At 45.7% G+C, this 15,765-nt stretch overlaps 2 protein-coding genes across 4 annotated transcripts in view; one reads left to right on the top strand and one right to left on the bottom strand.

Annotated features, from left to right (window-relative positions):
- CLS (cardiolipin synthase) overlaps positions 1-6,577 on the bottom strand; it is a 29,686-nt gene extending 23,109 nt beyond the window's left edge. The window contains exons 1-2 of the mRNA XM_045762584.2: positions 6,126-6,577; positions 2,074-2,196 (exon numbers count right to left, since the gene is read on the bottom strand). Of these exons, the coding sequence (XP_045618540.2) occupies positions 2,074-2,196; positions 6,126-6,554 (552 nt within the window). The 5' untranslated portion in view covers positions 6,555-6,577. The remainder of the gene's footprint in view (positions 1-2,073; positions 2,197-6,125) is intronic.
- Gnpnat (glucosamine 6-phosphate N-acetyltransferase) overlaps positions 1-15,765 on the top strand; it is an 85,906-nt gene that overhangs the window by 34,622 nt on the left and 35,519 nt on the right. Inside the window, exons 1-2 of one of the 3 annotated variants that reach the window (XM_069301878.1) lie at positions 7,167-7,407; positions 12,884-13,049. In XM_069301878.1, coding sequence (XP_069157979.1) covers positions 7,384-7,407; positions 12,884-13,049 — 190 coding nt within the window. In that variant the 5' untranslated portion in view covers positions 7,167-7,383. Of the gene's footprint in view, positions 1-7,166; positions 7,408-7,431; positions 7,568-12,883; positions 13,050-15,765 lie in introns of those variants that run through there. The other 2 variants (XM_069301879.1, XM_069301876.1) reach the window with 2 other exon arrangements.

Below are 15,765 nucleotides of genomic sequence, written 5' to 3'. Positions count from 1 at the left end.
ACACCCCAAGGGCGAAGACATCGAGCGAGGAAGTCCTCAATGGGGAGTGATTCCCGAACGCCCCATGGAAGATAACCCTGACACACAAGGGCAGTACTCACGGAGCACCACACAGGGCAAAAATCCAGAACAGGAATTTGAGGTCAGAGGTGATCGATCTGACCACTAGCACATCAGCTCAAGAACTGGAGTTATGGATTGCTGGCTTACCAAAGCTGGCTTCTCCTTCCCCCCTTTTTGGGAGGGGGGGGGGGCAAGGGGGCAGAGCCAATAAGTGGGAGTGCTGGTTGCATGAAGTTTTGTTTGTTTGTCTTCTTTCTAACAGAGTTATTTTGATCATTTAGGACGTAGAATACATAATGTAACCCGATAGTGGTCTGTTTTGATTCGCCTACCTTTCTGGGTCCTTTCCCGGTCAATGACAATTATTATGTAATTTAAATGTAAAGTACCGATAGGCCATTGCTCCCTGCACCTCTCTGAGGGGGGGCCAGGTTCTGGCTCATAGTCCCCGGTAGGCAAAGGACTCCTGTGACTTCTGATCCCAAACTAATATAGCATTATATAAGTTCGGATAGCTTCAGGGAGCCGACGAGGCTCCCCACAGAAAGGTTAATAACCCCTAATAACCCCTAGTGTAGATGAATATTGTGCAACTTTAACGGTACTTTCAGTTGACGCCCATGATTTTTGTTTAACAGCATCAGAAATATACAAATATACTATACGTATTCATACTGGCAAAACTTTTTTAAAGATAAGTATTTTAACTACTGTACTATACTGTACTATCTTTGACCAGATATCGGCAATACTGTGGCTGGATACCTGGCACACAACGGTACTCTTGCCACTAAAACATTTGGGTTAATACTCGTAAAAGCAACGCATCAACAGAAGACTGGTATCATTGCAGGGATCGTTTTCTTCTCTTTCAAATCATATACAGTAGTAGATTTTTCCAATAGCGTGAGCAATATTTGTATTACAGTGGCACCTCGACATACGATTGCCCCTACTTACGATAATTTCGAGTTACAAAGTAAATTTCATCGAAAAATGCGACTCGACATCCGATGGTGTCGTCGACTTCCGATATTTGTTGGTACACGTTCGGGTCGACCGAGCGCGTGGTTCCCAGTCACGCAGCCGACCTGCCTCAGTTTACTATAGCTGCCCGCTTAGTGACGATCGCACCTATAAGAAATTCCGCTTTTGTGGTGATTTTTTGCATTTTGAACATTAAAGTAATTATTATATATCATGCCATGAGTCCCAGGAAAGTCAGTGGTAAGACTCAACATATGAAAACCCATGTAAGGATGACCATAGAGCAGAAACAAGAGTACAGAATGTCTCTTCCTCAACAATTAAGAAAATGTGTGTAGCATGGGAAGAATTGCAAACCTTTGCTGAAACGACTCGCCCAAATCAAGCTGCAGTAGGTCGTTGCCTTAACCTATTCAATGACACTGTGATGCATCATTACAGACAAATGTTAAAACTAAGGGAAAAACAAATGTCTCTTGACAAATTTGTAGTGAGACAAACAAGCACTGAACCACAACCAGGTCCTAGTGGTATTCAGGCAAAACTTAGGAGAGAGAGCAGGCCAGAGAAAACATCACTGCCTGATGTGATAATGGAAGGGGACTCCCCTCCCAAACAGTAACACCTCTCCTCCTCCCCCCTCATCACCATCTTCCATACACCATCAAGAGCCCTCCATAAAGGTAAGAGACACTTTGGTACTGTATTGGAGTTAGAAAAAACATTGTATTCAGTATAAAATGTATTTGTATGTTAATATTTTGGAGGGTGGGGAACGGATTAATTCAATTCCCTTTAATTCTTATGGGAAAAATCTCTTCGACTTACGATATTTCGACTTACGATCCGTCTCTGGGAACGGATTAGCATCGTAAGTCGAGGCCCCATTGTATTTGTTTCACTTAAGAATTTAAAGTTACCATCATTAGTGGCCAGATAAAGACTACTGTAATATATAGTCTGAATGTAAAATATGCTTTGTGAACTCTTGACAACAAATCTTCAGCTATGTTTTGTACAAACCTCAATGATTTTGTCCATTTTTTCTCTGACTTTAGCCTTCTTCTCTTTGAAATCCTCGAGAAGGTCCTGTCCTGCCTCTCGCATGTTCTTTTTCTTCTTGACCACATTCCATGATGTCACACTCTGAAAAGAATAAGATTTATACTTCATTCTGAAGGCCCAAGGAAAAAGTGAATCAAGGCACTACTTCAAAATAATGCATACAATACATTCTCTATAAGTACTGTATGTATACAGTACAGTACTATACATACTAGCCAAAGAGGGTCCCAGTAGTAGTCAGGTTCATTCTCGACGCACAATCCAGAATTCCGGGTTCGGATCCCAGGCGGGACAGAAATGGTTGGGCACATTTTCTTTCACCTAATGCCTCTTCACCTAGCAGTGAGTAGGTACTCAGGAGTTAGTCAGCGTGTTGTGGGGTTGCATCCTGGGCAAGTTTAGCAATTCCACTCTGGGGGACCTCGATAAAAGCCTAACATGTATGAATACTGGCTTCCTGTTTTCTGACACAGTGAATTATAATTATTATTATACTCAGACTCAGAAGCATGTACACATTTATAAGGAACCTTGCAAAGACGAGGACAAGAATGACCAGGAATTCATTGAGGAAATGTTTGAAAAACAGATGGGCATGGAGGAAGAATTAAGTATATCAGATGTCAGGAAGTTAGGCGGCCTGAAGCAAAGATGATATGAATAACCATTGCAAAATTTGAACATACAAGATACTCAACAATACCCACAAACTCAAAGATCTTGAGAAGTATAACCAAGTACAATACAGTAGAACCTCAATTTTCGAAAGCTCGTTTTTTAAATTTTTCAGTTCTCGAGCTCAATTTCCTCGAAAAATTTGACTCGGTACTTGAGGTTTGCCTCGATGCTCGAGTTTGTTAATACATGTATGGGGTTGACGAGCGCGTGGTTCCGTTTTGTTGGATGAGGGGCGGGGCAAGGCATGCACAGTTGACCAGTGTCTCCTGCCTTGTGACAATCGCGCTTGAATATACAACAATACAATACAATACAATACAATTTTATTTAGGTAAGGTACATACATACAATAAATATTTACAAGGATTGTTTAACTTATAGGTAGAGCTAGTACATACAATGCCTAAAGCCACTATTACGCAAAGCGTTTACGCAAATATTGTATTTGGGAGGACAACAGGATGGATGGTGAGGGGGAATAGATGGATAGATGGATGGATGATGAGGGGAATAGATGGATGGATCGTGAGGGGAATAGATGGACAGTGATGGGAATAGATGGATGGATTAACGATAAGGGGAATAGATGGATAGATGGATGGTGAGGGGGAATAGATGTTTACATCAGATATCCACACACTATCCACATGGATACAAGTCACATCATACACAAGAGGGTTCACCAGTTGATTTTAAAACCTACTTAACCTAACCTAAAGTAACCTAAGCTAAGCTAATAAATTCTAACCTTATGATACATATATGGTTTTCACAATTAGGAAAACAAACTTCGTCAAAACAGCTGTGTACAATTTGACCATACTCCATCCACACAGTACCCACACATGCACAGTACCACCCACACAGAACTTAGAAACTTACTATGGGGGAACTTAGTAAAATATGGGGAACTCAGAATTATTTTTAAGGAATTTGACAGGAAAAACTTGCTGTTAGGCAAGGCAGTAAATGAGATGCATGTCAAGTTTCGTGAAATATATGATAAGGCACAAACAAATTTATACCAAAGCAGAGATGCAGAACTAGGAAACAGGATTGGTTCAACAGAAATTGCGAGAGGGCCAGAGACCAAAAGACACAAAAATGGAATCAATATAGGAAGAGGCCAAACCCCCAAACATACCAGCGATACAAAGAGGCGAGAAACAACTACACAGCAGTGAGGAGACAAGCAGAAATAAATTTTGAGAAAGGGATAGCAGACAAATGTAAAACAGAACCAGGTCTATTCTACAGATTCATCAACAACAAATTACAGGTAAAGGATAATATTCAGAGGTTGAAAATGGGAAACAGATTCACGGAAAATGAAAATGAAATATGTGAAACATTAAACAAAATGTTCTAAATTGTGTTTGTACAAAAAGAAATCTTCAGGGAACCAGACACAATAAGAATTCCAGAGAACAACATAGAGCACATAGAGGTGTCTAGAGACGAAGTGAAAAATGCTCAAGGAGCCAAGTAAGAACAAAGCAGTTGGCCCAGATAAAGTTTCACCATGGGTTCTGAGAGAATGTGCATCTGAGCTCAGCATTACACTTCAATTGATTTTTCAGGCATCCTTGTGTACAGGAGTTGTAGCTGATGTGTGGAAACAGGCTAACATAGTTCCAATCTACAAAAGTGGTAGCAGGAAAGACCCCCTTAATTATAGACCTGTATCATTGACAAGTGTAATAGTAAAAATATTGGACAAAATAATTAAAACTAAATGAGTAGAACACCTGCAGAGAAACGATATAATATCAGACAGACGGTATGATTTTTGATCTGGAAGATCCTGTGTAACAAATTTAATCAGTTTCTATGATCGAACCACAGGAAAGAGATGGTTGGGTTGACTGCATCTATCTGGACCTAAAAAAAGGCTTTCGACAGAGTTCCACATAAGAGGTTGTTCTGGAAACTGTAACATATTGGAGGGGTGACAGGTAAGCTTCTAACATGGATGAAACATTTTCTAACTGACAAAAAATTGAGGGCAGTAATCAGAGGACAGGAGAAATGTCACAAGTGGAGTACCACAGGGTTCAGTTCTTGCACCGGTAATGTTCATTGTCTACATAAACAATCAACCACTGGGAATACAGAATTATATGAACATGTTTGGTGATCACGCTGAGATAATATGGGAAGATATGAAACATAGAAGTTTAACATGCCCTTCAAGAAGACCTGGACAAAATAAGTATGGAGCACCATTTAACGAATTAAATTTAAGAAGAACAAATGCCATGTTATGGGATGTGGAATAGTTGAGAATAGACCCCACACTACCTATAAATTATGTGAGAAATCTTTAACAAATTCTGATAAAGAAAGAGATCTAGGAGTTATCTTGAGGTTATCTTGAGATGATTTCGGGGCTTAGTGTCCCCGCGGCCCGGTCCTCGACCAGGCCTCCACCCCCAGGAAGTAGCCCATGACAGCTGACTAATTCCCAGGTACTTATTTACTGCTAGGTAACAGCGGCATCAGGGTGAAAGAAACTCTGCCCATTGTTTCTCGCCAGTGCCCGGGATCGAACCCGGGACCACAGGATCACGCGTTTAGTGTTCTGTCCGCTCAGCCATCGGCTCCCCACCGGGTGGTTCTAGATAGAAAACTGTCACCTGAGGACCACATAAAGAACGTCGTGCAAGGGGCCTATGCTACACTTTCTAGCTTCAGAATTGCTTTTAAATACAGTACATGGATGGAGAAATACTAGAGCTACAAGGAGAGGTTAAAGGCGTTAAATATGTTAAACCTAGATGATCGAAGAAAAAGAGGTGATATGATCAATACGTACAAATTAGTAATTTAATCGATAAAATTGATAGGGAAGAATTCCCGAAGACCTGGAACTGCAAGAACAAGAGACCATAGATTTAAACTAAACAAAGCTGACAATGAAATATGAGAAACTTCCCCTTTGAGAACAGAGTGGTAGACGGTTGGAACAAGTTAAGTGAGAAGGTGGTGGAGGCCAAAACCGTCAGTAGTTTCAATGCGTTATACGACAAAGAGTACTGGGTAGACGGGACACCACGAGCGTAGCTCTCATGCTGTAACTACACTTACATAATTACACACACACACACACGAGGTACCCACACACACACACACTGAGCCCAGTAGGCTCAGGAATCTGTACACATGTTGATTGACAGTTGAGAGGTGGGACCAAAGATCCAAAGCTCAACCCCCGCAAGCACAATTAGGAGAGTACACACACACACACACACACACACACACACACACACACACACACACACACACACACACACACACACACACACACACACACACACACACACACACAGTACCTTAGAAGGCTGAGAGGTGTCGACGGCCTTGAAAGTAACCCCAGAGGTCCACAGCGCCCTAACAGGTACACCATACCAGGTATATCTGCCCGGTGCACCATACCAGGTATATCTGCCCGGTGCACTATACCAGGTATACCTGCCAGGTGTGCCATACCAGGTGTCTCTGAGAGGAGCAGCAAGCCAGGTGTGTGCGAGACCCGTGGGGCCCTGACTGAGGCCACCAGGATGGCGCAGGAGCTCAACCTCGGCCTCCCGTACACAGCTCAGGGAGGCTCCCGTCACCACCTGTAGCCTCCCACGGGCTCCTGTCACCACATGCAGCCTCCTACAGGCTCCTCCTGCTGTGGCCTGCTGCTGCAGGAGGCCCCGAAGGCGTCGCAAGAGGAGGGTGGCGCCAGGAGCAGACGACATGACGGGCGCCGCCATCACCCCATCCGGAATAAACAAAGGCCTAAATCCTTTTTTATTTTAACCACATTAACATCCATTTGGCATATTTATTTTAATATAATTTATGCATATTAATTATTTGCGAGTTAAGTAGTTATTAGATTTGGTTTAGGAAGCTGATTATATTCGATAAATTTTACCGGGAGGTTAAAATATTTTAGCGTAATTGATTTATTATGGAGAGGAATTCTAATTTGATCTCACAAGTGTAGTTTCAGGTATATTTTTTATTATGAAGTGTGAGGCTGCTTCTATGCCTCATATATGAGGTGTGAAGCTGCTTCTGTGCCTTATATATGAGGTATGAAGCTGATTCTGTGCCTTAAGATATAAGGGGTGAGGTAGTACCTCATATATAAGGCATGAGGCTGCCTCAGCACCTGCCTCACACCTCATACAGCTCTATTATACATACTAAAAACCCGTCTGGTCGCTCTACTGGTCTTTACTTCCTCATTAAAGACGTCTTAAGCGGAAATATTAGAATAACGGGATCTGATGGTCGCTGGCAGAGTTGCCAGCTCGTGCCGTATGAGGCATTAATGAGGTGTGAGGCAAGTGTGAGGCGAGGTATGAGGCAGCTGGGCAGTGTGAGGAGATAGTAAGGAAAATGTAAAGTGTGCCTAGCGAGCAGTGAGGGAGTGTGTAGTGTGCCAATACAGCTGGGTGTATAAGACTACGTGGCAACGGTGTGTAAGGTCTGGCCAGCCATGGCGGGATCAGCTGGTGTCAGTCGACCAGCTGACGCCGCCACGACATCAGCTGACTTTTGTTGACACTCCACCAGCTGACTCTTATTGACACCATGGGCGCTCCAGACGTGTTTCTGGTGAGTACTGGAGGTGTACTGTGGCATAGGGGGTGTGTAGTGCAGGCATGGCCGGAACAGCTGGTGTCAGTCGACCAGCTGACACTCCACCAGCTGACTTTTGTTGACACTCCACCAGCTGACTCCTGTTGACACTATGGGCGCTCCTGACGTGTTCCTGGTGAGTACTGGAGGGTGTACTGTGGCTCAGGTGGTGTGTAGAGCAGGGCGCTGGCCAGCCACAGAGGCACCAGCTGGTGTCAGTCGACCAGCTGACACCACACTCTTGGGGACAGGCAGCCAGCGTTTATATGTATCTTAGGCCTATATCAAGCCCACCCCCAAGGGAGGAATTACTGACCCTGCCCAGGATACGACCCCACAACACGCTGACTATCTCCTGGGTACCTACTTACTACTAGGTGAACAGGTGCATTAGGTGATAGGAAACGGGCCCAATCATTTCTGTCCCATCTGGGATTCGAACCCGGAATTCCCGATTGCAAGTCGAAAACGAATCCAACGGTACTTCGTTTATGGTGTCTGCCTGCCAGGGGCCTGACGGCTGAGTGGACAGCGCTCGGGATTCGTAGTTCTGAGGCTCTGGGTTCGATTCCCAGTGGAGGCGGAAATAAATGGGCAGTTTCTTTCACCTTGATGCGCCTGTTCACCTAGCAGTAAATAGGTACCTGGGAAGACAGCTGCTACGGGCTGCTTCCTGGGGATGTGTAACAAAAAGGAGACCTGGTCGAGGACCGGGCCGCGGGGACGCTAAGCCCCGAAATCATCTCGAGATAACTTCGAGATAACCTCAAGATAACCTTCACCACTTCACTTCCTTGGGAATTCCAATTATTTATTGCTTATTCTGACACCAGTCAGGAGGCCTGGTCGACGACCGGGCCGCGGGGACACTAAGCCCCGGAAGCACCTCAAGGTAACCTCAAGGTAACACCGAAAGCAAAATTCCATTGTTTCTACGGCCCATTTACATAGTTTTCATCCATGTCCCATTGTTCATGTCCCATTGTTCATGTCCCATTGTTCATGTCCCATTGTTCATGTCCCATTGTTCGTGTACTAACCCTGCTGAATTGTTCTTGCCTGGACTGTCTGTCCCCCAAGTATTTTGTAGGTGGTAATTATGTCTCCTCTGTTGTTCTATTTCGGCTATAAGAGGTTCAATCACTTTCCTCGTAGCTCATATCTCTTGGCTCTGGGACCCAGTCTGGTGGCATACCTCTGAACTTTCCCCAGTTTCGTTTAGCGAGGTTGGGGCTCCAAGCAGGTACCGCAAACTCCAGGATTGGTCTGGTGTCAGGAACATAAAAGATTCGGAATGACTTGTTCATATTCCCAAAGGCAGTTCTTACATTATCTTGCGGGGACACTAAAAAGCCCCGAAATCGACTCAAGATAATTTCAAGAAGCACTTACGAACCTGGGGGCCAGATTCACGAAAGCACTTACGCAAGCACTTACGAACCTGTACGTCTATTCTCAGTCTTTGGCGGCTTTGTTTACAATTATTAAACAGTTAATGAGCTCCGAAGCACCAGGAGGCTGTTTATAACAATAACAACAGTTGATTGGCAAGTTTTCATGCTTGTCAACTGTTTAATAAATGTAACCAAAGCCGTCACAGATTGAGGAAAGATGTACACGTTCGTAAGTGCTTGCGTAACTGCTTCGTGAATCTGGCCCCAGGTTCGTAAGTGCTTGCGTAACTGCTTTCGTGAATCTGGCCCCTGCAGCCCACCAAGACCCGCCAACCCCCGGCACCTCTCGGCCAAGCAGGGCCGTTAAATAGGGATACCAAACGGCAGTAGCAAAGCCAAAACCCGAAAACAGAACGTGATCAGACGGCTCCCAGGTGGAGGAGGTGGCCAGACGTCCGCCTGTCGTCAAGGTTGAACCTGGGGCCAGATTCACCAAACAGTTACGCAAGCACTTGCGAACCTGGGGCCAGATTCACCAAGCAGTTACGCAAGCACTTACGAACCTAGGGCCAGATTCACCAAGCAGTTACGCAAGCACTTACGAACCTGGGGCCAGATTCACCAAGCAGTTACGCAAGCACTTACGAACCTGGGGCCAGATTCACCAAGCAGTTACACAAGCACTTACGAACCTGTACATCTTTCCTCAATCTTTGACGGCTTTGGTTACATTTATTAAACAGTTTACAAGCATGAAAACTTGCCAATCAACTGTTGTTAGTGTTATAAACAGCCTCCTGGTGCTTCGGAGCTCATTAACTGTTTAATAATTGTAAACAAAGCCGCTAAAAATTGAGAAAAGATATACAAGGTTCGTAACTGCTTGCGTAACTACTTCGTGAATCTGGCCCCAAGGAGTCCTAGGTCAGGTGTTTAGGTTCTGTTGGCGATTATTTGTATTTGTAGTACGTGAGTGAAGCATTTACAGCGTTGTGGTTCGAACACCAGTCGTCAGTGAAGCACTTGTTCCGGAAGTAATAATAATTAGGAACAGTACATACATAGTTGCAGAGTTACAGTACAAACATTGTTAGATTTAAAGATAGAGGTAGTACATACAATACCTAAAGTCACTATTTGCAGTCTCCGTGGTGTAGTGGTAAGACACTCGCCTGGCGTTCCGCGAGCGCTATGTCATGGGTTCGTATCCTGGCCGGGGAGGATTTACTGGGCGCAATTCCTTAACTGTAGCCTCTGTTTAACGCAACAGTAAAATGTGTACTTGGTTGTAACAACGATTCTTCGCGGCGGGGATCGTATTCCAGGGACCTGCCCGAAACGCTACGCGTACTAGTGGCTCTACAACAATGTAACAACTCTTGTATATATCTCAAAAAAAAAAAATAAAAAAAAAAAAACTAGTACGCACAGCGTTTCGGGCAAGGTGAGGGGGGGGGAAACACTTAGACAAAAACTTAATAGTAATTGAGCTTAAAGTATAAATTGTGTTGAATGAAAAAAAATAATAATAGATAAAAAAGGGGGAAACATGGTAGAAAATTGCCAATATACAAGTTGGTCAACAAACAGCATTTTATTTTTTTTAAATTGTAAGACATGGGTTGACAATATAGGGGTGAGGTAGGTTACAGGGAGTTAATTAGGTAGTGTTTAGTTTTACTCTTAAACTGGTTGAGAGAGGTACAGTCTTTGACATGGTTGGGAAGGTCATTCCACATTCTGGGTCCCTTGATTTGTAGAGCATTTCTAGTTTGGTTAAGTCGTACTCTTGGAATATCAAATAGGTATTTGTTTCTGGCGTGGTGCTCATGGGTTCTGTTACAACCTTCTAGGAAACTTTTAAGGTCAGGATTGGCATTACAGTTCAGTTTTAAATATATAGAGTACACAAGAGAGGATGAACAGTGACTTAATGTCTAACATATTCAGAGATTTGAGTAGGGGTACCGGGTGATGTCTGGGGCCAGAGTTGGATATAGTTCTAATAGCAGCTTTGTGTTGAGTAATTAGAGGACGTAAATGATTTTGGGTAGTAGAGCCCCAAGCACAAATACCGTAGTTGAGATAAGGATAGATGAGGGAGTAATAGTCACCAGGGCAGGGCGTGGTACATAATATCTGATCTTAGAAAGAATGACAACAGTTTTTGAAACTTTTTTTGATATATTTAGAATGTGTCCCTGGAAATTCCGCTTGTGGTCGATGAGGACACCATGGAGCTTACCATCTACTTTACTATTGATTTATATATTGTTAGATTAATTTCATTTGAGGATTTATTACCAAACAAAATATAGAAAGTTTTGTCAGTGTTAAGGGTGAGTTTGTTAGCAGTTAGCCAAAGATGGACTTTATTTAGTTCAGTATTTACTGTGGCATTTAGAGCAAGCGGGTCAGGACTGGAGAAAATGAAAGTTGTGTCATCAGCAAATAAGATTGGTTTGAGGTGTTCAGAGGCATTTGGAAGTGTTCGAACGAAACCAGTTGAGTCGTGTGTAAACCGTTTTTCATTCATAAACAGCTGGGGGTTTGGCGGGTGGATGGAATGGTCTTTGGAGGACGGGCTTAATTACATTGATAGTCTGAAGCCCCACCACCCGCCCTTCACAATTTTTTCCTCGAAGCTGTAAATGCCAAGACATTACTTCACTTTAAAATATACATTGAAAAGATCAAGGCAAATAGAGGAAGTGGGCGAGCTTCGACAAGCCACCGGCTTCCTGTCCTTGTCGAGGCCACTAGAGACCGTGGCTCTCAGGTCAATTTAGGTAAGGACCTCGGACTCGGAATAAACAGTTTAGAGTTGGGAAGCGCCAAAGAGGTTGTTTATACAGCCCGTCCTCCAAACAAAGATCCAAAAGTGATTCCATGCACCCGCCAAACCCCCTGTTTATGAATGAAAAGCGGTTTACACACGACTCACAACTGCTGACGTTCGAACACTTCCGGAACAAGTGCTTCACTGACGACTGGTGTTCGAACCACAACGCTATAAATGCTTCACCCACGTACTACAAATACAAATAATCGCCAACAGAACCTAAACACATAACCTATCCTATGCCTATTTATGCACAATATGCTAATATTATATAATATTAATTTATACAAGAGAAAATTCCCGTTTTGAATGAACAGCATGTTAAAATTTATGAATGCGTCTGTGGGGTCGACCGCTGGATGTAATGGACTTGAGTCGAGGACGGGTTGATTTATGACAATAATAAGCTCAGAGTGTGAGGTTTGCACCCGCGTAAATTGACGACTAAATGTAAACAATGCCGCCATGAGTGTGGAAAGATGTAGAGGTTTCGTAGTGGCTGTGGTTAATTGCCACACACTGCGTGCACATACGGGGGAGTAACGGGAGGGAAGATTATCAGGGGAAAGCGCCAAGTTATTATGACTATATAGCACTGGGAAGGGGTCAGGATAAGGATTTGGGGATGGGACGGGGGAAAGGAATGGTGCCCAACCACTTGAACGGTCGGGGATTGAACTCTCCGACCTGCATGAAGCGAGACCGTCGCTCTACCGTCCAGCCCAAGCCTTGTACCATTTAACAAGGGGATTGTATTATCATTGTAGTTAGTTTCACTAGAACCTTCACCACACTATAGTGTCAACTAAATTATTAGATTCCCCTTGAATACAATAGGTAACTTGGTAGACTAGACGGGTTGTTTCAAGCGTTGGTCAGACACAGGCGTGTTGACGGAACTAATTAGGAGCTGCCTCATAGCGAGCCTGACGGCTGAGTGGACATCGCTCGAGATTCGTAGTCCTAATGTTCCGGGTTCGATCCCCAGCGGAAACAAATGGGTAGAGTTTCTTTCACCTTAATGCCCCTGTTCACCTAGCAATAAATAGGTACCTGGGAGTTAAACAGCTGCTACGTGCTGCTTCCTAGGGATGTGTAACAAGGAGGCCTAGTCGAGGACCGGGCCGCGGGGACGCTAAGCCCCGAAATCATCTCAAGATAGGACTAATAGCCCTTCTGTAGTGTCCACAATTCTAATGTTTGTCTTCCTTTGCAGCCTAATGTGGATAGAGAGGATGAAGAGGAGGCGCCCCTGTACGACCCGGGTCTCCTAGCCCGGCTAGACTGGTCGCAGGTGACGCACATGAAGCACGGAGTCACCTCCGCCACCCCCGGGGACGGTCTCAGGGTTCGACCCCTCTGTAAGGCCGACTATGACAGAGGTGAGTCACATCTCACGCTCTCTTAAGTCTCTCTGTGTAATAACAAGTCTCTGGTTAACACACAGATTTGTACACTCACCTGGGGCCAGATTCATGCAAGCACTTACGAACCTGGGGGCCAGATTCATGCAAGCTCTTACGCAAGCACTTACGAACCTGGGGCCAGATTCATGCAAGCACTTACGCAAGCACTTACGAACCTGGGGCCAGATTCATGCAAGCACTTACGCAAGCACTTACGAACCTGGGGCCAGATTCATGCAAGCACTTACGAACCTGGGGGCCAGATTCATGCAAGCTCTTACGAACCTGGGGGCCAGATTCATGCAAGCACTTACGCAAGCACTTACGAACCTGGGGCCAGATTCATGCAAGCACTTACGAACCTGGGGGCCAGATTCATGCAAGCTCTTACGAACCTGGGGCCAGATTCATGCAAGCACTTACGCAAGCACTTACGAACCTGGGGGCCAGATTCATGCAAGCACTTACGAACCTGGGGCCAGATTCATGCAAGCACTTACGAACCTGGGGCCAGATTCATGCAAGCACTTACGCAAGCACTTACGAACCTGGGGGCCAGATTCATGCAAGCACTTACGAACCTGGGGGCCAGATTCATGCAAGCACTTACGAACCTGGGGCCAGATTCATGCAAGCACTTACGCAAGCACTTACGAACCTGGGGGCCAGATTCATGCAAGCACTTACGAACCTGGGGCCAGATTCATGCAAGCACTTACGAACCTGGGGCCAGATTCATGCAAGCACTTACGAACCTGGGGCCAGATTCATGCAAGCACTTACGAACCTGGGGCCAGATTCATGCAAGCACTTACGAACCTGGGGCCAGATTCATGCAAGCACTTACGCAAGCACTTACGAACCTGGGGGCCAGATTCATGCAAGCACTTACGAACCTGGGGCCAGATTCATGCAAGCACTTACGAACCTGGGGGCCAGATTCATGCAAGCACTTACGAACCTGGGGCCAGATTCATGCAAGCACTTACGCAAGCACTTACGAACCTGGGGGCCAGATTCATGCAAGCACTTACGAACCTGGGGGCCAGATTCATGCAAGCACTTACGAACCTGGGGGCCAGATTCATGCAAGCACTTACGAACCTGGGGGCCAGATTCATGCAAGCACTTACGAACCTGGGGGCCAGATTCATGCAAGCACTTACGAACCTGGGGGCCAGATTCATGCAAGCACTTACGCAAGCACTTACGAACCTGGGGCCAGATTCATGCAAGCACTTACGCAAGCACTTACGAACCTGGGGGCCAGATTCATGCAAGCACTTACGAACCTGGGGCCAGATTCATGCAAGCACTTACGCAAGCACTTACGAACCTGGGGGCCAGATTCATGCAAGCACTTACGCAAGCACTTACGAACCTGGGGCCAGATTCATGCAAGCACTTACGAACCTGGGGCCAGATTCATGCAAGCACTTACGCAAGCACTTACGAACCTGGGGGCCAGATTCATGCAAGCACTTACGAACCTGGGGCCAGATTCATGCAAGCACTTACGCAAGCACTTACGAACCTGGGGGCCAGATTCATGCAAGCACTTACGCAAGCACTTACGAACCTGGGGCCAGATTCATGCAAGCACTTACGAACCTGGGGCCAGATTCATGCAAGCACTTACGCAAGCACTTACGAACCTGGGGCCAGATTCATGCAAGCACTTACGAACCTGGGGCCAGATTCATGCAAGCACTTACGCAAGCACTTACGAACCTGGGGCCAGATTCATGCAAGCACTTACGCAAGCACTTACGAACCTGGGGCCAGATTCATGCAAGCACTTACGAACCTGGGGCCAGATTCATGCAAGCACTTACGCAAGCACTTACGAACCTGGGGCCAGATTCATGCAAGCACTTACGAACCTGGGGCCAGATTCATGCAAGCACTTACGCAAGCACTTACGAACCTGGGGCCAGATTCATGCAAGCACTTACGCAAGCACTTACGAACCTGGGGCCAGATTCATGCAAGCACTTACGAACCTGGGGCCAGATTCATGCAAGCACTTACGCAAGCACTTACGAACCTGGGGCCAGATTCATGCAAGCACTTACGCAAGCACTTACGAACCTGGGGGCCAGATTCATGCAAGCACTTACGCAAGCACTTACGAACCTGGGGCCAGATTCATGCAAGCACTTACGAACCTGGGGGCCAGATTCATGCAAGCACTTACGCAAGCACTTACGAACCTGGGGCCAGATTCATGCAAGCACTTACGCAAGCACTTACGAACCTGGGGGCCAGATTCATGCAAGCACTTACGAACCTGGGGCCAGATTCATGCAAGCACTTACGCAAGCACTTACGAACCTGGGGGCCAGATTCATGCAAGCACTTACGCAAGCACTTACGAACCTGGGGCCAGATTCATGCAAGCACTTACGAACCTGGGGCCAGATTCATGCAAGCACTTACGCAAGCACTTACGAACCTGGGGGCCAGATTCATGCAAGCACTTACGAACCTGGGGCCAGATTCATGCAAGCACTTACGCAAGCACTTACGAACCTGGGGGCCAGATTCATGCAAGCACTTACGCAAGCACTTACGAACCTGGGGCCAGATTCATGCAAGCACTTACGAACCTGGGGCCAGATTCATGCAAGCACTTACGCAAGCACTTACGAACCTGGGGCCAGATTCATGCAAGCACTTACGAACCTGGGGC

The sequence above is a fragment of the Procambarus clarkii genome, chromosome 46 (genome assembly GCF_040958095.1).
Source record: "Procambarus clarkii isolate CNS0578487 chromosome 46, FALCON_Pclarkii_2.0, whole genome shotgun sequence".
In the NCBI taxonomy this organism is placed as follows: domain Eukaryota; kingdom Metazoa; phylum Arthropoda; class Malacostraca; order Decapoda; family Cambaridae; genus Procambarus; species Procambarus clarkii.
The sequence above is the reverse complement of the archived record's forward strand: the minus strand, read 5'-3'. Positions and strand labels throughout refer to the sequence as shown.